This window comes from Mirounga leonina, unplaced genomic scaffold, assembly GCF_011800145.1.
Source record: "Mirounga leonina isolate KUSES-001 unplaced genomic scaffold, KU_Mleo_1.0 Mir_93, whole genome shotgun sequence".
Taxonomy (NCBI): domain Eukaryota; kingdom Metazoa; phylum Chordata; class Mammalia; order Carnivora; family Phocidae; genus Mirounga; species Mirounga leonina.
The window spans coordinates 56928713-56951555 of NW_023270854.1; the positions used below are offsets into that span (position 1 = coordinate 56928713).

A 22843-nucleotide genomic window follows, 5' to 3' on the forward strand; every position below is an offset into this window, starting at 1 on the left:
CTGACCACTTTTCACACCCCTCCCCACCTTTGGGATTTAACTCTGAGTAGTATCATCCTCTGCCTTTTTCTCCTCCTCTTCCTCTTCTTCATCCTAGTTATGAGGAGTGAGGAGGGGCCCCAGAGCTCTGTGCTCCTGGATAAACCCACAGCCACTACCCCAACCCTCACATCTCACCATCACAGTCTGCCTTGAGACCATCAGGATTCATTGCATTATGCCTTTCTCAGCAAGCCCAGGTATCTAGCTCTCCCTTCTGCCCCTAGACCTTCACCCCTGTACCACTCAGTGGATTCCTATCTCCTTCCTCTCTCTGCTGTTCAGAAGCCTCTGTGTCTTCTGGGATTCAAGGTTAGTCACCGCTCAATCCCATATATCCACAGCCTCGCCCGTTCTCCTTCTCACTGTTATCAGCAACTCTTTCAAAACTTCTCCTCTCTCCCCAAGTTACCCTCACCTCCTCCCTCATGCACAGTCACACCTGCCCATCTTGCTTCCTCTGTCACTGGGAAAATGAAGCAGTCAGAAGAGTCCAGTTAAATGTTCTACCATGAGACCCCCCCCCCCCCACCATCTGCTCACCCTCAGGCCTCTGTGCTTGGCATCTCCTGTTTCTTTGAGTGAAGTGTCTGTCCTGTGGCTGAAGGCAGCCCCTCCCTGAGCACTGGGGTCCATCCTTCCTGGCCTTTCATCAGTCCAGCAGTCTTCCTTTCTCTGCTGTCTCATCAAAATTTCTCTGTTGGGTCGTAAGCATTAGCATTCAAAAATGCTGTACATCAAAAACTAATGATGTAATGAATGGTGATTAACATAACATAATAATAATAATAAAAATGCTGTACATTCTTCCATCTTCAAAACAAACTTTCCTTGATCCCTACATTCTCCTCTGGCTCATCCACACTGATGCTTCCTCTGTCTGTATTCTCACTGACCCCCTCTTCCTTGCTGCTTTTCCTCCTTCATCCATTGGCTGTTCCTTTTCATCTCCATTGCCGGTTCCTCCTTATGACCACCCTCCCCCATTCGCCTCCTGAGTGCCCTCTTGCAGTCTCATGGCTTTAAATACCGTCTTTTTGCTGACAACCCCCCCATTTATGACCTTGATTTACCTAGCTCTCTCCCCTTTATTTCCAACTGCCTACCTGATGTCTGCTTTGGATGGCTAATATCTCAAAACTAGCCCAAAACCAAACTCTTCATTTCCCCACCTACCTCTCCGCACTGCTCCTCTTGCTTCTCCACATTTCAATTGAGGGCCACTCCATCTTACTCAGGCTGGAAGGCTGGATGTTGTACCAGCACCCTCTCCTTCCCATACATGGGCAAATGCTGGTGACTCAACTGTCAAGATATATCTCAAGGTTGACCTCATCTTACCACCTCCACTGCTATAGTCTTATTCCAAACCATCTTAATCTCTTGCATGGATTATTTATAATAGCTTCATAACTGATATTCCTGTCTCCACCACTGATCCACTACAGTCTATTCTAAACACCACTGCCAGTGTGACCCGGAAACATAAGCCAGATCACGTCATCCAACACTTAAAATCCTCCCATAGCTCTCCCATGCGGCGAAAAAGCCAAGTCCTCACGGTGACCTATGGAGGTGCCCCCAACTCTGACTCTGTGTCCCACCGCTTCCCCGGCTCAGTCCCCTGCAAGCCCACCTCGGTATTCCACAGTCCCGTCTTGTACCTTTTAATCTTTTCTTCCCTTTGCCTAGAATGTTCCTCCCTGGGTGTTAGTGGAGCTCCGTCCCTTCCCTCTTTCAGTGATTCCTTCTCTGATCGCGTATCTCCGAGTTGCGTAGCACCAGCCCCACTCGAAGATTCCACCCCGAAGACCAGCACTGATTCACATCCTGCTGACAGCATTTGTTTCTGTCTGGGTCTGTCCTTCCCCACAAGAATAGAACTTCCATGAGGACAAAGGTTTTTATTAGACCCATTTGTTCACTGTGGTATTCCTAAAATAGTGCATGGCACCACTGGGGCACTTGATTAATTCTTGTTGAATAAATGAAGAATATTGCTGATTTTCTCCCACATTCAAGGAGAAAGCCAAGCACTAGTCACCATTATTCAGACAGAATGCCAAACTGCCCCTGGGCTATTCCTAATGTTCATTTTTCCTGTTAGGAAGGCTTCCTGTGTGACTAACCTAACATAATAAAATTAAATTAAAAAAAAAAAAAAGGAAGGCTTCCCGTTTCCTCAAGGTGAGGCAGTCGTGGTGCTGGGGCCGCTATGTCAGTGGCCCCAGGCAGCCGTGATGGCTTTCATGGCCTTCTGTGCTTGTGTCCTTGGGTCTTCTGGAAAAATTTCTGCAGCCAGTTCAGTAGTCAAAATTAGGCCCAAACCTCAAACCAGTGGCTGAGTACATCATGTTCTCGGCCTGGCGTGTGCTGTTATGTAATTTAACATCGAACACCGGGCCAAGACTCACTGTTTTCGGCTAAGTTGAAAACCAACCAAATAAGGCATTGGCTAAAATCATTCCCTTTCCTTTGAGATTTTTCACACGAGATGTTATATCTGTAAACTTACCTAATGTAAGTTCACTGGAATACCACCCTTTTTAATCTTCTTGGTCATTAAACAAAACAAAACACCCAAAGGCATCAGTAGGAATCAGTAGAGGAGGCATCTGTCAGGATTATATGCTACAAGTTCAGCAGCCTGTCACCCTCCATCTATGAAATATTTAGCTTATTCATCATTTTAACGAGTATGTTCAAGCCTAGATAACGCCTCCTATTAAATGCACACATTTGAATGTATTCCCTTTAAAAGGATCTAAACATGCAGTAAACTCTGAACAGAATGCACAGTAGAAGAGGGGGAAAAATGCCTTTCCCTGAAGAATTAGAATTTATACCCAAAAAAAAGGAATAAAAGTCCGTACCATTAGAAACCTGTCAAGAAAATAACAAGACAGAAGGGAAAATATTATGAAAACAACTCTTCTGCGAAGGAGTTTATAAATTATACTGTTAAATTCATAGATTTGGGTGAGGGGGGAAAAAACAACAAGCTATCAGTTGCAACCACATTCTGTCACAAATTATCGTCTGTCCCAGGCTGACTGACAGCTCACAACCACATGTTTCCAAAAAAAAAACAAAAGTGGAGAAAAGAGCATCCTGTGGAAGGGGATCATAAAGATACCTGTTTCAGGAAACGCTGGAGGGGCAGGGCAGGCAGACAAAGGCAGGAATGACAGGTGCCCAGAGTGAACTTGGAATTAATGATGCACACCTACCTCCCTGAGATTAGCTCAGTGGGGTGACTTATTCCCTCCCAATTTGCATTCCCGGATCAGTCTTAAACCCGGACATTCCAATCAACCCCTTCGTCTTGGCGCTGTCACCGTGGTCTGGTGGCCTTGCCCCGCGGCAGGCAAAAGGAGGATGGCTCGCCGCCAGCTCAGGGCAACCTTCCTCTCCTTTTCTGAGCTTCTCTCCCATTCTGCACGATTGCCACCGTAATCACATTGCAACTGTGTCCTGCAGAGATAGAACATTTCATTTTCTTGACCTGCAATGTGAAATGAGTTAAAAGTGCTAAAGAATGATAATACTGAGCTTATGCCGGCTGCATAACAATGGATTTGTCTGCTTCCCAAAGTGAATGAAAGGCTCCGAGGGGGTCTCTTTTCCCGATGCAAAGATGTGTAGAGTATTCACCAGTTCTCATGGAGCCTGGGCAAAATTTTGGCTAACGTGAAACACAACCAGTCGTTTAGTTAACAGAAGCAAACGTGACTATTAACAAAACAAGTTCTCCCTTCCTGAGGGTTTATGATGTATGAGTTGTATCCATGTTGTTTTTTATATTTCAGTATTTTAGGCTAAGTAAAGTCTTTCTATATTTCTTTCCCAAGTGTTGTACTTACTGGCCTAATTTAGTTACAAAGAAACTCAGTGAACCAGTTATTTAGAAAATATATTTGGACCACTTGAAATCTAGTAACTGGTGAGATCAATGGAATGGCTCCCAATATGCCAACATTTGGAAGAACAAAACCAATTTCATTTTATTTTTTTAAAGGTAAGTTTTTTTAATTGAACAAAAGAAATCAAAATTGGAAAATATTGCCCCCTTTTTCACTTTTGTGAATTTTAAATGTTTATTTTTATATGGATTTTTAAAAAATTCTCATCCTTTTGTAACACACATTTTATCTTTAAATCTCTCTTAGCAATTTATTTAATGAATCAATATCCTGCAAATCCACCACTCGGTTGTATGTTCCAATGGCATATTGGAGTGGTATATGTAAGATGTAATTACACTAAAAAATAGTAAATATTAGCAGTTTCAAGGTTTATCTGGATAATTAGTGTGAGGGATATTTATTAAAACAAAGTAGCAGGACATCCTCCTGAAGTTATCAGAAATAAAAATGACCTAAAAGAGGTTATGCAGAACGGTTTGTATTTAATAAGGTATGATTTTTACATCATAATGGTTCTCATTATGATTGTCACTTTGATTGGAATGCACGTGTAGATGTAAAGTCATCTTCTGCTTTGTGTATCTCCCCAGTCTTAACCAGCTACATCAGTCTGATGGCCACAGCTGGGTTCAAGAGGCAGCATCTTATATAAAATCTTAACATGAATAACTTTTGAAAGAAATGTAGTTTATATGTTTCCAATGGAAACAGATGGAAAGTGAGAGCTTAACACTCCCTGTTTCCCTGTACTGATTCATCTGAGGATAAGCCCAGTCTGGAATACACCAGACACAAGGATGGCTAAGTTGTTTCAAGAATCGGGTGAAGTGTGAATGGAAAACCCAACGAAAGGGTAGAAAGGGCTGGTATCAATATTCAGGTTTTTTTAAAGATTTTATTTATATATTTGACAGAGAGAGAGACAGCGAGAGAGGGAACACAAGCAGGGGGGAGTGGAAGAGGGAGAAGCAGACTTCCCACGGAGCAGGGAGCCCGATGCGGGGCTCGATCCCAGGACCCTGGGATCATGACCTGAGCCGAAGGCAGATGCTTAACAACTGAGCCATCCAGGCGCCTCTCAATATTCAATTTTAATTACATTTTTCACCAACAAAACCAAGAAAATTCTAAGGCGAGAAATTTGGACATAAAATTTCTACTTTCAGAATTATCTGTCCTGACCTCTCATGAGGATGGTGGCATGATGGCTCAGATGCTCAACACTGTCACGTTCTGATTAAAAAGGGTGGAAGGGGTGCCTGGGTGGCTCAGTTGGTTAAGCGACTGCCTTCGGCTCAGGTCATGATCCTGGAGTCCCAGGATCGAGTCCCGCATCGGGCTCCCTGCTCGTCAGGGAGTCTGCTTCTCCCTCTGACCCTCCTCCCTATGATGCTGTCTCTCATTCTCTCTCTCTCAAATAAATGAATAAAATCTTTAAAAAAATAAAAATTAAAAAAATTAAAAGGGTGGAAGCCCTTAAAAAAATGGATTCTGCTTAGTGAATTGAACATTACATTCCTAATATTTTTTCGTCCTGAACTCATTTAGCAGAGGAAATGGATATTTCATCAGACATGGATTTGACATTCCATCACATTATACCGTAAACAGGACAAATGGTGTTTTGGAAATGGAAAAGCAGGCGAGCTAAGACAGTAGCCACTGGAAGGCTCTGGTTATCTCATTTAAACAGATATTAAATGTGGGTGCCAGTAGTCTGATCATCAGCTGCTTTCCACTTTGTGAGTAAATTGCTTAGAAGAAGTCTTTTGCCTACCAGATATGACCTAGATTTAGATTTCCAAAGGCAGGGGAAAAATCTATATCGTGTTAAAAAACAATTGCTGGTAAAATGCATGGTAAATGAGCTTATCTCACTTTTCCAGGTGTTTGGGCCAATATGTTATGGAATTACTGCTTCACTTATGAAAAATAATTGAGGAAAATGTTCCAGCAAATCAAATTTGGATAAAGGCTTAGGATAGCTATTGTGTCGTTAGCAAGTTTTTAAATGGCAGAAAGAGCAGGGAGCCAATAGAGATAACAAAATATAAAAAAAAAAACTGCTTGAGAAGAGTCTCTTAGAAAAGGGTCAGGCGTGGGTATGCTATCCAACTTATGTTATGGTTTCATAAAATATTGAAGAGCAATATGAACAGTTACCCTCCTTTCGGTGCATATGAAAGCTGTTGAAAAAAATCAAAAGCTTGTCTGTCTGCTGGCTCTGATAAGTCTTCTTAGTCTGTTAAATGCAGCAAAATTTTTTAAAATGTCACATCTTTATTCTCTTACCCACCGTCTGTCCTTTTTCATTTCCTTCCATTTTCAGGAGCTGCCACCCCGAAACCAGTCCCAGAACCCGAGAAGGAAACAGACCATACAGTCAAAATTGCTGGAGTCATTGCTGGCATCTTGCTGTTCGTTATTATATTTCTTGGAGTTGTGTTGGTAATGAAGAAAAGGTGAGCTCCTAGCTGTCGCCAGAGATGCGATTCTGTCCCATTGTTTGCCAAGTTGCTTCATGAGTGTGAAAATATTCAAGTTATTGAATTGGTTTTGAAGACACACCTGTGACTCTGATTGTTGGTATTTTTCCTCATCTAGAATTCAAGGTTATGGGACAAAATTTAGAGTAATGACTGTGGTGTTGTATGACTATGCCAAGCATAGCATGCCAAGTTAACGTAAGATGATGTGTCTTCCCACACATTGGTGCATAAAACTCTGCAGAATCTTTAAAGACATTTACTAATCAGGAAATTTTTAGTGCTGATTACTAATGTATTAATGCATTTTGATGTTCTCAAGGACATGAGAAATGAGACTTTTCCTCTTCTCATTATAATGAAGGTAAGGGTGATGACAAATTTATTGAGCCTGTGTTATGTGCAGGCAGACACCATACTAGGGGCTTAATCTGCACAACACCCCATGAGAAAGAGACTCAAAAAACAGCCTTACAGAAACACAGCCCATGGTATGACTAAGGACAAGAATAAAGCATGTTGGATGTTGTCAGATTGCTCTGTCTAGGCAAGGGGTGGTTTGGGGGAGGAGAAAACCCAATATGGCTATAACAAGCAATCCTTGCCTCCCACCCTTGAAAAATATACAGTGCCTTTGTGTTGTAGAAATGAGTAAAAACTTATTAGTGGTACAGTGTTCAATTTATATAAAAATTATCAACATAAAAATATAGATAGTGATATCTTAATTTTTCCCAAACAGTAATAATACTCGATCTTCATCCTTTTCTCTGTAGTTTAAAAACAATTATAGAGTGGGAATAGGTCATGGATGGTAGGAGGTAAGGTTGGAGAGTTCAGCAAAGTGAGGTCTTGAAGGTCTTGTCTGTCATCTAAGGAGGCTGGACTTGGTCCAAAGATCCACTGATGGCCTTTAAGCAGGTAGTAATGGGATGTCATTCTAATCTTAGAAAGATCACTCTGATATTAGGATTGAGCACAGTGGAGAGGGAAAAGAACTCAAATCAGGAGGAGCAGTTGGATGAAGATGGGGCAACTTTAGAAATATTGGGAGGTAAGTTTTAGTGGCCATTTGGAGGCAGAAGCCCAGGGAGAAAGAGCAACATAGAAAGAAAGAATCTAGTTACTGTCTTGGGCAGCTTAGTCGAGATATTACCATTCAGAAAATGTGGAATGTGGAAAGCAGAACATATGTGGAGAGTGAAGATTGGAGAGGTAGGCCTTGCATTTTTTCAGTTCGCTGTTCCTGTGAAGTTCAGTGGAAACTTCCACTGGGCAATTGGATGTGCTGGTGCGGACTCAGAATAACACTTTCCACAGACCAAGTCATCGGCCTGTGCTGAGCTAAAGCCCTGGGTTTGGATGAGGTCACTCAGAGTCACTGTAGAGGGAGAAGGAAGTCAAGGATGAAGAGAAAACCTCGGGTAACACAGTATTTAGGGGGTGAGTTCATATCCAATATGCATCTCTTCTTGCTTTGTCCTTCATCTTATGTTTATTGTTCTACTCAGGCCCCAGGACAAACCATTGCTCTGTCCCAGCCGCACATGGTACTAATGGACTCCCATCGTTTGAGTGCTTCCTTCCCACCTGTTCTACATCCTCAATTCCTTTCTTTTTCCACCCATCATTTAATTTCTCTCCTTATTTTTCTTTCCATTTTTTTCTTCTGATGAGAGCTTTTAAGATCTACTCTCTTAGTGGGGTGCCTGGGTGGCTCAGTCAGTCAAGCATCTGCCTTCGTCTCAGATCATGATCCCAGAGCCCCGGGATCAAGTCTCATGTCAGGCTCCCTGCTCTCTGGGGACTCTGCTTCTCCCTCTCCCTTTGCCCCTCCCCACCCCGACTTGTACTCAATCTGTCTATCAAATAAGTAAATAAAATCTTAAAAAAAAAAAAAAGATCTACTCTCTTAGCAACTTTCAAACGTGCAACCCAGTGTTGTTAACTATGGTGACCATGGTGTACATTAGATCCCATGACCTATTAGTCATATAAATGGAAGTCTCTTCATTTTCTATTATTTTTTCTTTTCATTTCACTTCTCTGTAACTTTCTTTTCTTTATCCTTCTTTTCTTCTTCTTTAGCTATTTATCTCTTTAGTTCTTGCCTCCTCCATGTTTCTCTTTTTTTTATTTCTTCTTCTCTTACTTCTCCATCACCTCTTAGGCATTTTTCTCCTGGATGCTCTGCATTGCTCCCCACCCCAGTGTTTATGCAGATAGCTTACCTTTGCTACCAGTGGTTGGTCCTGTTCTTTTTTAATATTGCTCAGTATAAATTTGAAGCAACACTAGGCCTTTCCATGCCTGCATATTCAAACTAAACATTTTTTTAAATTTTATTTTATTATGTTATGTTAATCACCATACATTATTACATCATTAGTTTTTGATGTAGTGTTCCATGATTCACTGTTTGCGTATAACACCCAGTGCTCCATTCAATACGTGCCCTCCTTAATACCCATCACCAGGCTAACCCATCCCCCCACACCCCTCCAAACTAAACATTTTGAGGAGATTTATTTTTAGTTAAGGGAATATATTGGATTTTTGTGTCATCTGGCAAACTCTCTATGAGGAATAGCCTGAGACTACTAATCCAGTTGCCCTTGTGACCTTAGCTAAATGTCATTTCATCCTCCAAGGGTCTATTTCTGCTGGATTAATTCATTATTCTACCTAGGTCTCTCAGGTAGTCACGGGGGTTATGTTATAAATTATGCATTTGAAGAGCTTGCCTCCGGTAACATATGGTCTTGATACAATATTGGACTAAATACCAATAGCTCATATCAAATTTGCATGATTATTTACCAGGTACTAATCTGAAAAAGGTTGTTTTCACAGCACGTACCACTTTTGTATTTGCTTTTTCTGAAATACAGAATATGCTCTCCGGAAGATAAATTTGCCAATATGTCATGCCTATAAATACAAAACTTGTAAAATTTAGACCTGAACAGTCCTGTGGTACAAACTTTCATATTCAGTAGGCATTCTTAAAAATTCTAATTATTTGGGGTTTTCTCCAAAATTTTAGTCTAAATTTTAAAAGCTGTATTCTTAAATCATTAAAGCATGATATTAATCATAAGTTGCAGGAGTATCATGGATATGTAATAAGCCACATTGTTTGGTTAGAAGAACACTGAATTGATTTTTTATTGAGGACTGCCATATAACATTACATTAGTTTCAGGCATACGACATCATGATTCAATATTTGTATATATTGTAAACTGATCACCATAATGAATTTAGTTACACCCCTCACCACCTTTTGACCCCCTGCCCCCACTTTGCTCACCTCCCACCACCCCCAGAAGAACACCGACTTTGGATTTGGAATTCCTAGACCTGTATTTTAACTATGTTTGTGATTCTGAACTTCTTTGGGCCTTAGTGTCCTCATTTGTAAGTTGAGAAAATTATACTGGATGATCTCTAAAGTACCCCCCACTTCCAAAATACCGGGTTTTCTCTATGCCGCAGCCTCTGTTGACATTGTACATGTGCTATTCTAGAAGTACAGTGGGTAACTCATTGCTGTATTTCATTATTTGAGCAAAGCCTGTAGTTCTTCCAAAGGCTGTCTTGGTTCAGTTGGCTCAAGTCTAGAGGTGTGACTCGGTGAACTGCTTATCTTTTAGCCTGGTTTCCCACTGTCAGACAGGAGGGAAAGGGGATAGCGGGGAGGAAAATGAAAACAGGGAAGGGGGAGAGAGGGAAGGAAAGAACTGCGCCAGGTGTGGGGTTCAGTATGTCATTAGTCGCTTTTGCTGGTTAAAGCCTGATGCTAATCGGATTCGGGTTCCATTCCTGCATGGGCTAGTTAGCTCCCGATGCTTCTGCCCATGGCGCTCGATGTCAGCCAAGGCCACTATGTGCCATTGGTCATAAAGACAGACAGGGCCCAGGAGAGAGTGTGGTGGAACACACTCATCAGTATTTCTGGAAATACAATGGTAAGTCTGTCAGCATGCCAGGCCAGATGGGCCTGAGCTCCTAGGATTCAGGGGGGACAGCACATTTAACTGGGAGGCTTTCCCAATTATTAGCTTAGCTAAGATCATGTTGCTTTCTGAAGGACTGGCCTTCTGTAAAAAGTAGTCGCTGAAGGTAGGCCTTCAGTAGGATAAGTAAAATCTGTTCAACTCATGCTAACTCGTGGAATTCATTTACATTGAGGCAATAATGACTAAAAGCAGAGACAACCATCAGTTTTATTTTCTGTAATTTTTTTTTAAGATTTATTTATTTATTTATTTGACAGAGAGAGAGAACACAAGTAGGCAGAGTGGCAGGCAGAGAGAGAGGGAGAAGCAGGCTCCCCACCGAACAGGGAGCCCGACGCGGAGCTCAATCCCAGGACCCTGGGATCATGACCTGAGCCGGAAGGCAGACGCTTAACCGACTGAGGCACCCAGGCGCCCTGGCTATAATGTTTTATAAACCTATCACAAATGAGTGACTAGTTGTTAATTTATTGATGAATATTAATCCATTTGAGCCTTGCTTGGACTAATATAATATAAAACTACCTTTTCCTTAAAAACTGTTATAAAACCTTTACATTTATTTTTATTTTATCTGATAAGGAAAGCTACTTCTTATTTTCTCTTTCCCCAAAATATGTGTTCTTTTGAGGGTGCAGTGTTTTGATGCAGCAAATGTTAAGAAAGGCTATAAGATGGATATGAAATTAAAGTTTCACAGAGTCATATGACAATATACAATTGACTCTTGAACAACGTGGGGGTGAGGGGCACTGACCCCCCCGTCATGCAAACATCCAAGTATAAGGGCTCTCCCAAAACTCAACTGCCAATAGCCTACTGACAGTTGATAACATAGTCAATTAACATATTTTCTATGTTGTATGTTTTATATACTATATTCTTACAATAAAGTAAGCTAGAGAAAAGAATGTTACTAAGAAAATCATAATACATTTACACTACTCTACTGTATTGAAAAAAAAAAGTGTATAAGTGGACCCACACAATTCAAACCTGTGCTGTTCAAGGGTCAATTGTATTCTCAAAATTAATATATAATAAATTGAGCAGGAGATACTTAGTGTTTATCATTTTTCATCCATGTATAATTAAATATATTTGTGAAAATGAAAATACCTGTATTTTCAACATTTTTCATAGGGAATAATTTATCTCAATAACATGTTTGACAGAATTTAGCATACAAGCACCATCAATTTTACCCTGATTAATTATATTTACTATTGTTTCTAAAATTGTTATACATCTTTTAGAAATTTGAGGACATTTGTATTAATTACAATAATCCTGTTTCAGCTATTGTGGAAAATAGAAATTAGAGAAGTTGTAGCTATATGAAAATAATTAAAGAGATATGCATTCTTGGTCAAAATAGCAAATGTTAGCTATTCAACTACATGAACACCTGTTATAGGTAAATGTGACTATTTTAATCCTGAAGCACTCACTGTACCTCCCCTCCTGCTATCTTCTTCTTTTTTAAAAAAAAAAAAACATATAATGTATTATTTGTTTCAGGGGTACAGATCTGTGATTCAACAGTCTTACACAATTCACAACACTCACCATAGCACATACCCTCCCCAATGTCTATCACGCAGCCACCCCATCCCTCACACCCCCCACCACTCCAGCAGCCCTCAGTTTGTTTCCTGAGATTAAGAATTCCTCATATCAGTGAGGTCATATGATACATGTCTTTCTCTGATTGACTTATTTCATTCAGTCTAACACCCTCCAGTTCCATCCACGTCGTTGCAGATGGCAAGATCTCATTCCTTCTGATGGCTGCATAATATTCCATTGTATATATATACCACTTCTTCTTTATCCACTCATCTGTCGATGGACATCTTGGCTCTTTCCACAGTTTGACTGTTGTGGACATTGCTGCTGTAAACATCGGGGTGCACATACCCCTTCGGATCCCTACATTTGTATCTTCGGGGTAAATACTCAGTAGTGCAATTGCTGTTTCGTATGGTAGCTCTATTGTCAACTTTCTGAGGAACCTCCATATTGTTTTCCAGAGTGGCTGCACCAGCTTGCATTCCCACCAACAGTGTAGGAGGGTTCCCCTTTCTCCGCATCACAGGCAGCAACCTCTTCGACCTCAGCTGCAGCAACTTCTTCCTAGAAACATCGCCAAAGGCAAGGGAAGCAAGGGCAAAAATAACTATTGGGACTTCATCAAGATAAAAAGCTTTTGCACAGCAAAAGAAACAGTCAATAGAACCTATTCTATTATATTTAAACAATACTGATACCGAGAGAAAAATCTCAATAAAAATAGGAAGTATTTCTGAAGACATCATGAAACAAAAAAGATAAGAGAGAAAATTTGATAAAAGCCCAATTTTCAAAGAGATGCCTGCAACATGTGGCTGGAGGCAAGTTGGCATTCTCTATAGTTCTTCTGCTATACTTGTTTACATATGCGATAGGAATTTTTTTCCACTATAGCTCCATGTGAGCTGTATGTGGAAAATGTCTTAAGTCTGGATGCTCTATTCAGTCTTGTTTTAAAATCACATTTTCTGAAACCACGTTGAGAGAGTCATATGTAGATATTTCTTTGTGATTATTGTTTAGAATATGTGTACTTGATAGGCAGCCATATAAATACGCAGATGCTGAGATTTTTCTGCTCTAGCACACGCTTTGGCATGCGTGAAACCGGAGAGCTGGGTACGCAAATAAGTATGGATATGTCATCCTAATCTATCAATCAACTAATGTCCTTCAGTTTTCTAGATGGTAACTGGATGGCTTGTGGTACAGAGGGAAGTTAAACAAACTGAGGCCTCCTCTAACCCAGACTTTATGTGATTATCCTAATAGCTCCTATATTAGCCGCTATTTCTGGACTCAACCTAATGGTTTGACTATGGTCTCTTATGTTCTATTGAGGTTTCTTTGGGAGCTGTTTATACAGAAGATTTTATTTTAAACAGGAAGATGGGGAACACAGGCACCAAGTTTTTATTTTGTTTTTATTTTATAGGAGGAAAATGTCAGAGAATGGTAAGGGGCAGCCACTTGAGATTTAGAATCTTACAGACCTAGTTTGAATCCCAGCTCCTAGTTGGTAGCAGAGTAAATGTGGATGAGTACTACAGAGTACTGTGCCACGAAGATTAAGTAAGATAACTTGTACACACAGCTGGTGCTTGATAAATAATAGCATAGGGCCCAGAAGTTTGGAAAGTTGTTCAAGGTAACATAGGTAGTACAGGGCAAAACCTAGCATAAGTCAGGTGTATTTGATTGTTAACCACTCTGCTCCACCACTTACGGCCACAGCACTAAACTCAGAGATGCCTCTTGCTCTGTTAAAACTCACGTGCTGCCTGGATCTATTAGCTGGAAACGGCATAGTCATCAGCTTGCGGCAGTTTACCATTGCTGTAAGTCTGCAAATACTTGAAACTCTGCCATCGTGTTTTAGTCTTCTTTTTGAGCCATCACAGGAAGATAGCTAAATAAAAGCTTCTTCCACTTCCGCCTTTACGGAAGTGTTTCATAAATCCTTTCAAGGACGTGTATTTCATGTCATTTTTTTAGCCGTTACGTTTACTTTGGATAACTCACAAAGTGAGGGTGTTGTATCCTTGTCTGGTGTAGTGACTGAGAGAATTTTGTTATGTTTGACAGTGAGCCGTGAAGCAAGGGAGTGTTTTACCCTAGCCTTTCCTCCTCAGAGACAAACTCTAGAGTCTGGGAGTGGCGTGCAGGTACCAGCAGTCCCTAAAGACAGTTGCCTGGGTGCACTCCTTGGTTCTGTGGCTTACAAGCTGTGTGACCATGGGCAAGATGCTTGGCTTTATGTCCCTCGGTCTCCGCAGGTATATATACCAAGGGCATAATACTAGTACTTACCTCATAAGAATGTTAGAAGAAGAAAACGAGTTCTTACCATCCAAGTGCTAGCCCCAATAAATATTAACTATATTAATAATATACATAACCTGCTACTTTAGATTATGAGCTGTAGCTGACTGTAGGTTCAATGCCCATGCATGCATGCTTCAGAGTTCTTGTTTTCATACTCAAGAGACAAGCAAAGACAAGGGCTGTTTCTCCTTTGAAGGGAGTCCGTCTCTCCTTTGCCCCTGGAGAACATGGGGCTTTAGTCATCAAGGTAGCAAGGAACACAGCTACTGGGAGTAAGATAGCTCACTGTCCCTGTAGCTGGAAGCCAGGCTTTGGTGCAGGTGCTGCAGCTGACAGCACAAGGGAAAAACCACTCTTGGGCCAGACACCCAGCAGTGAGTTTTCTGCTCAGGCCCCTGCTCAGTCAAGAGGGCTGGAATATGGCTTACAGAGAACTAAGCCAAAGTCTTGGGGCATCAATACTACCATTCTCGGGGATTTCTCTCTAAGCCCCCAATTCTTCTCAGTGGTCATGGTCTTGGCATTCAACGCAAATACCTTGTATATCCAAACCTGTGAGACCCAGACCCAGTAAGGGGCCGCGTGGTCTGCCTCTGGGGTCAGACCCAAAGGCCAGCATCACTCTCCTCAGTGTGCTGAATAGTGTCGTGCATGTGTTTGGACTCCTTGCACCTGCCCTAGATCCTGCTCAGCCAACTGTCTCAATTCCCAGAGGTCAGGGTCAACCTCCAGAGCCATTCTTGTCTTGGGCACTGCACACGAGCCCCAAACCTGCACACATTGAGCAGGGTGCCTACCAGCCATCTCAGGGGACAGTTGTTCTGCTGGTTGGTAATTTTGATGGCTGTAACTTTCCCACACAGCCCATTTTTGTCCTATATCTGGTCTCTCTTACCTCTGAAGCTCAAGTCTGATGGTACCTAGAAGGGGGTTAAGAAGGGGTTGCACATTTACCACTGAAACTGACCATTCTCCACAGCTCATGTCCCCGGATGGTGTGCGTGGATGCTCCCCGTTCAGTCCCATCCAGGCTGTCTGTGTTCTGTAGGGGGCATATGTCACCATTCATGTTGACATGACTTTGCTTTCTGGTTTGTAGAGTGGGAAGTTCCCAGGACTTGAAAACTGAGGATGACTTTAAACCTGTCATCTTGGTTAGGAATTCAAACTTAATAGGATCAGTGACCCCTTCAATTCTTTCTGGTTTTGTTTTGTATCGATGAGTGAGACAATAATGAAAATTACATAGAGTATAGGAGAAATATACATATATATTCTTTGGTCAAGATTCCTGATCCCTGTTCTCTAACATAAATCTAAATTTCTTTTTAACAAGGAAAGGAGTTCTATCTGGAATCTTTGACTTAGGTTCATTTGTAGAAAAATACATAAAGTTAAATTTTAAAGAGAATAGAGAGGGACTACTGAGTTAATGAGGAGAGGAATACTTTCTCTCTCTCTCTTTCTCTCTCTCTCTCTCTTCGGCAGACCTCACATTACAGATGCAAACAGTGTATGGAGGTATTCAATAGGAAAAAGCGTGGTTTTGCCCAGTGCCCTCACAATATGTCTTTTAAGGCGCCCAGGGCTTCCCCAGACCCATTGGAGGCAGTTTTTGTTGCTGTTATTCTCATATATGCTGTTTCCCCATCAGCACTGCTGTGGGAGAAATAAAAGTAAAGCTATTTTTATGGGTTGTACTGCAACAAGCAAAACGTGACTTGCTTATTAAATTCAACATATTTCTATTTGTTTGCGAACACAACACAACACAAAGCAGAAAATTGGCAGAAAAGGTAGCCCTGGTTGTATCTAAGAATGGCCCGTTGGCTCGCGCAGGCACATGCGCAGGTGTGAACTCGACTTCTGAAAGTTTAGTCTGGTCCCCAGGCGGCTTGAAGCAGCACCTGCCCGAATGCCAGAATTCCATCCAATTTGGATGCTGGGATTTGGTGCTTTCCTTACTCACCCCCTCATTACAGAGCTCACGTACACTCTCCTTGCATGCAGGCTCTTGAGTTACCTGGGTCCCATTTGTCTTTTCTATTGGATTATAATATATTAAGGGCTGTTGTGTGTTTTTTTCCTAACTGTCTCTGACACTCTGCTCTCATGCCCTGCAAGGTGCTTTGTGGTTGTAGGTGTGAAGTGTATTTCACAATTATAGACAAAAACTCTTATTTAATGCAAGCCCTTCAGTGTGACACTGGACTTTGAATTGCTTTGGCTTCTTATTAATTTGGGAGACGTAAATTTTGTAACAGCATAAGATACCTTTTAAGTTTTCTGTAGTGTAGGCATTCTGGTGGACAGGGTCCCTATTTTGAATAGTTTGAATAACAATTATTTACACTGTCAGTTTGATATATTGAAATAGTTTAAGTGAGTAGGGATATTTAAATTCAGATACAGCTTAATTAAAAGAAAATGAGTTCCTAAACTATCATTTACTTAAAGTATTATTTATTTTTAAACCACCTCTGAAATGTTTTTTTATAAAGTGAGTACTCTTTTAGATAGTTTTCACAACCAACATCAATTTAGAAAAAATTTATCATATTCAAAAATGAATAAACAGCTACAGGATGAATTTCTTTGATACTATGAGCATGGGTCCTAAATAAATTAAAATACCCAGTTTGTTAGGTCTTCCTTTCAGTGAGTTTACAATGGAAATGTTCAGACTTCTGTCTTTGGCAGTTCTGCCAGTGCTCTTTGAAATTCATTCACGTTTTCTCTTTTCCAGCCTTTTGGCTGCTAATAGCTCTCCCACTGCATCCTTGTATGGAATAGTGTCTTTGAGTGTGTGTTTGATAGGAGCGTATGATAAACATTGGTTCCCTGTCCTTATGTCAGAAAGAAAACATTAACAGAAACAAAATCAGGAAAAAGCCATTTACTGAACAGCTTAGTGTAAGTATATAGTTACTGGGAACTATCAAAATGGCCTTTATTTTTTTCCTGGCTTGCCTAAGAGCCTGGGTGGTAGGTTTGGAGTCAGCACTCAGTCACTGAAGAAACTGGCCACTCCTCAAAGAGAATAGGTCAGTTATCAGTGCTTAATTCGTAGGTATGGCCTTAACCTTTACTAAAAGGGAAGCGAGGGCAATCTCAGAAATATATTAAGATTTTAAAAATGAAGTGCTGACATAGCATTCACTGAAGTTCTTAACTCAGTGGCTGTCATCTGAGAGTAGTCTCGCACCCTGAGGGGACACTTGGAAATTTCACGAGGCTGTCTTTGCTGAGGATTGCTTCATTGAAATTGCATCTGTTGGTTTGTGTAGTTTTGTAGATATAGTACTTAAGATGTTTCTTTTATAATTTGTCAAGCTAGGGTTGACTCAGAGTTCTGGTCCTAAAGGTCACAGTAGGTACAGTTTAAAGGTCAATTCACCGTTGTCTGTGGGACCTGTAAAGATGACCCAGGTGATTAAAGGGGAGGCCCTTTGTGAAGAATGTGTCTCGAGAAGGCACCTGCTGTTCAGCTTTGCCCAGGTATACTACAGTGACGCAGATCTTTCTGCCCTTTCCACCCCCCAGGGAAGCAAGAAATCTTAATTTCTTTCATTAAATCTTCTCATTTTTTTTATTATTGGCAACTGATCAATTTTTAAATTTAAATTTTGGCTAAATAAAATGGGTATCTAGTCACCAATTCGTGATTCCTAATTCTGTTTTAAGATAAACCAAACAAAAGACATTTAAAGGACCACATTTTAAAATTCTTTATCACCTATTTCTGGCTACAGGTATTGTCTTATCCCAGAAAAGGACAATAGACTCCTTGCCCATGCTTCCTCTCTGCCCACATTCTCATTAGTACCTATGACGCCCTCAAATAGTGAAACTGGCCCACGAAGTATTTTGTGAGTAGGTGGTCCCTATTTGGAAACACACAATAACTTAAGCTTCACTGAGCTTGTTGGTGATGTTGCCAGGTGGTGTGGATTAAGTGTGCCTCCAGTTTATAACTAGAGCCTGTCCCTGCTTTCTGCACTTAGAAATACTGTTGACTCCTGTCTCTCTAATCCAGGTTTGAGATCTCTGGACTCTAGATGAGCCTCAGGTAGTAATATCTTTTAGAGTGTTTTCACTGGTAAGATTTCACATAAATCATCTTTCTGCTCTTTGAAAACAATTCCCCCAGTGTAAGAGAGAGTACAAGGCTGCTCCCAACAATGCTCATCTTTGTGTATGGGTTCTTGGGAAGGAAGCCGGCCCACACCAGCAAGGCCTTCCTTCCTAAAGTAACTTCCTGATGGAATGTGCCTAGAGTGCTTGGGTTCTCTGGCTGCTTAGTCCAGCCCAGGTAACAAAGCCAGGACACCTGGAGATCATGTGAAAACAGGCTCTTTGGCTCTATAATACCATATGGCTATTGATTTCCTTATGCTGAGTTTGAGAGGGTGTAATGCTTATCAGTCTGCTGTAATCAGAGAAGAAGAAGATAGTCTTATCTCCCCTATATATCCTTTCCCCTTGCCCCAACACACACACCTTTATAACCTGTGTTTAAGAAAGAGAATCCAGAACCATGAGAGACTATGGACTCCGAGAAACAAACTGAGGGTTCTAGAGGGGAGGGGGTGGGGGGATTGGTTAGCCTGGTGATGGGTATTAAGGAGGGCATGTATTGCATGGAGCACTGGGTGTTATATGCAAACAATGAATCATGGATCACTACATCAAAAACTAATGATGTAATCTATGGTGATTAACATAACATAATAAAAGAAAAGAAAAAGAAAAAAAAGAAAGAGAATCCAAATTTAAACAATTTCCAATGCCCTGTAGCTTTTGAGCTGCCCGCATGTCCAATCCACAGCATGGTGACCCCACTTGGTCTTGACATCAGGCTACAGTTATGAAAATGTTCTGCTGCTTTTGTCTGCAGTGGATACCAGAGCCCTTGTGGCGCATCTAACAGACCTGCCCCACAGCCCTGCCACCCCCTCCCCAGCCAGCATCTAGCACCTTCGGAGGAGCCCACAGAAACCTACGAGCCACATGACAGCCATGCCACAGCTCGCTCCCCAGGGCCGGGCCAACCCACTTTCACGGCTCGGCAGGAAATTGCTCAGGTGCCTGAGCTCCACTGGCTTCACTTCAAGAACAATTTAATTTTCTATGTCCTAATTGCTGTGCTGGTGCCTGGACTTAAATAACCCATCCATTTGGATCTCCAGACAGCTTCTAACTCTTGTCCCCAAACTTCTCCCTAAATTCTAACACTGATTTTTCCTAAACCTGGACGTTCAGCAAATCTAGCTTATTGAGTGTCCCCTCAAGTAGGGACATACTTGTCAGTATCTCAATGACGAGGTCCAGGCTCTGTCACTCCACAGTCAGCCTGAAGTGTCCCTCTGCTGCCCACAGCTGATACTGTAACAAGCCACAGGTTGTTAGTGATTACTCCCAGGGGAAGCCTGCCAAGCACAGAGGCCCTGACAGTGTTTTAACAAAGGAATACAACATAAATAAATGGTTCTTATTCTATGTGCCTTTTTATTTTTTGATCGACACTGATATAAAGAACAACAGGGACAACAAAATTTAGCTCAAGTTATAAGTTGCTAACTGAAATGATAAATCATTATGTGAAGGGAGAAACCAACTGTAGGAAGAATGTGGTTGATTAATGAACATCATTAACAAGTTCAGTTTCAAAGGTCAAATTATAGATCTGATTATGTGCAGTGTGACACTCTTTATTGATGTTCAGGTCCTTCTGCTAACACAGAGAGCTAAAGGATGTTGCCAACAATTATTTTAATACCATGTGTTCTATGACATAAAATTTTGAATTCTCAAAATATCTTTTAATTACTATCCTGACCAAAGCATTAGCTTTAGCATTTTTAGTTTAAATTGTGGGCACTCCGCAATCATTTCTCTTTCAGAAGTTACACTGCTGATTTTAGTGATACTATGTGAAGAACTACAATTAAACTGGAATTCTGAGCAAGTAACAGATCAAGTTAAGCTAAGGTAAATGAAATAGCCATAATGAAGATCCACAAATTAAGAGAGAAACTAAGTAGAAAATAGAAAAACAAACTAGATTTTTGAATTCTAAAATGTTGTTTATTATGATGACCTGATCCCACTGGGAAGGAAGTCTCTTCCTGAGTTAATTTTGTGATTTGGCACACACAACCTAAACTTATTTCTCTAGCATCATGCAGTCCCTTTTTGAGGTGTGCATGAAATGGAAAATGTACTAAACTGGGACCAAGAAATGCAGCCCTACTGTTTTCATTTATAAAAACATCTTTCTAGGTCTATACCCAGAAGCATTGAAAGCAGACTCAAACAGATATTTGTACACCTGTATTCATAGTACCATTATTCACAATAACCAAATAGGTGGAAACAACCCAAATGTCTACCAATGGATAAATGGATAAACAAAATGTATATATGTATGTGTGTGTGTGTGTGTATACAGTAGAATATCATTCAGCCTTAAAAAGTAAAGAGATTCTGACACAGGCTACAACATGGATGACCCTTGAAGGCATTTTGCTAAGTGAAATAAGCCAGTCACAGAAGGACAAATACTGTCCTTCCACTTCTATGAGGTATCTAGAGTGGTCAGATGCATAGAGACAGAAAGTATAGGTGATTGCCAGGAGCTGAGGGGAGGAAGAATGAGGAGTCATTGTTTCATGGGTGCAGAGTGTCAGTTTGGGAAGATGAAAAAGTTCTGGAGATGGATGGGCTGATGGTTCCCTAATGATATGAGTGCACATAATGCCTCTGAACAGTACACTTTAAAATAGTTAAGTTAGAAAATGTTGTGTTATATCGGTTCTCCCACAGTAAACAGTATTTTACTATTGGTGGACAGAATGATGTTGAGGCAGCTCTTGAACTCGGCACTTCCCTCTCTATTCTAATTAATGCTCAGCCTCAGAGCACCAGCCCAACCACCATTATTGCAGACGGGGCTTGTAATGGAATGTCAGCCTTGTGGGCTGCAGACCTGGGCTGTCCAGGATGGATTCTTTGCTCAGCTCACAGCAAGAGAACACAGATGCTGTTGATGCATGTTTCCCTGACAGCAGGAAGGCCACAGAAATACATTAGGCCACATTCAAAGCATGCAGCCAGAGGTAACCCGGCATTTTTACTAACAGTAGTGGCAGTGAGAAAACCACACTGTGCCTCTGAGAAGCAGTTCCTGAATTGTTCCCAGAATACCCCTGTAACAAGGCGGGATGGCCATCAACCTGGAACCAGCCGGGACACATGGGTCCCGATCACTGGTGACGCACTGAGTATTTCTGTCATAAGGGAAGAAAACAATACGTCCCCTTGCACTGTCTTTAGACACGACAGAGTGAAATACAGGTGGTGCCAGGCCAGTGGCTTACACGACTGTCAGTTGTTTTATTTTCGTTACTAGTAATGGTGGCTGTGGCAGAAAGCATCTACAAACAATGTGAATGTGCCCAGCATTCTAGAAGCTAACAGTACTTCAAATCAGATCCACATTGCTCCCCACATGCAGGCCTCAGAATTTGTTTAATTTCAGTCTTTATGGGTCTTATTTAAAAATATATAATAAATAAAATAAATTCAGTATATGCAGCCTAAAACTTATGGCTAGGGTTCCTCTTGGTTGAATGAAGCTTCCATTAGTGGATCCTGAATTACTGTCCGGTTTGACTATTTCTAAGCAGCCTTTCTAAATGGCTCTGAGTTGACTGGAGATTCTCTGAGGGCAGGAACTATGGTTTAATTATCTGCCATTTCTAACCCAGACTATGTAACTCTTTGCAGATCATTGACTAAATGAGCAAACAGCAGGTCCTGCCATATGTGAGCCCCCTAGTGCTCTTCCTACCAAATGGCCAGTCCCCCCAGCTTTTAAAAGGGGCTTGGCTGACTACACACTTTTGCTTCCTGTCCTTACTGAAGGAAGGGGCAAGGCCTATTCTTGCTTCCCACTCGCTTCTTCTGGCAAAACTCTTTTCCCTGAATTCCTTTTAGTAACTGGAGTCACCATGAAGAAGACAGAGCCCTATTCATGGGATTTTGCTCAACTATCTTATTTGAGGCACTGTATGTTTGTGTATATGATGTGTGGCATCTGGAAGAAACTTCTTACAGAGTCCATCTTCTGTGGAAAACAAGTTTATTAGCCAAAAGAGATGGTAGTGACCCCAAAAGGATAAAAACAATTTACTTTCAAATATGTAAATTGCTATGAACACATCCATGAGTGAACATGAGTTGACTCCTCTAAATAATCATTCCGTTTGTATTACTTGTTACTTATGTAATAATAATGATAACAGCGATGATAACAATGACTATTAACCAACAAATGTTAAACATTTGCTGCATACTGGGCACCACTATGAGTTATTTATGAGCATTAGCACAGTTAAGCCTATAACGGCTCTGTGACATACGGACTGCAAGCCTATTTTTACAGTCCAGGAGGCTGACACAGAGAAAAGCA

The 22843-nt window shown here is 41.2% G+C and overlaps 1 protein-coding gene across 3 annotated transcripts in view; it reads left to right on the plus strand.

Moving 5' to 3' along the window:
• Positions 1–22843, plus strand: part of PTPRM (protein tyrosine phosphatase receptor type M) — an 806716-nt gene that overhangs the window by 551562 nt on the left and 232311 nt on the right. For all 3 annotated transcript variants that reach the window (XM_034995810.1, XM_034995812.1, XM_034995813.1), the window contains one exon: positions 6295–6427. In XM_034995810.1, coding sequence (XP_034851701.1) covers positions 6295–6427 — 133 coding nt within the window. The remainder of the gene's footprint in view (positions 1–6294; positions 6428–22843) is intronic.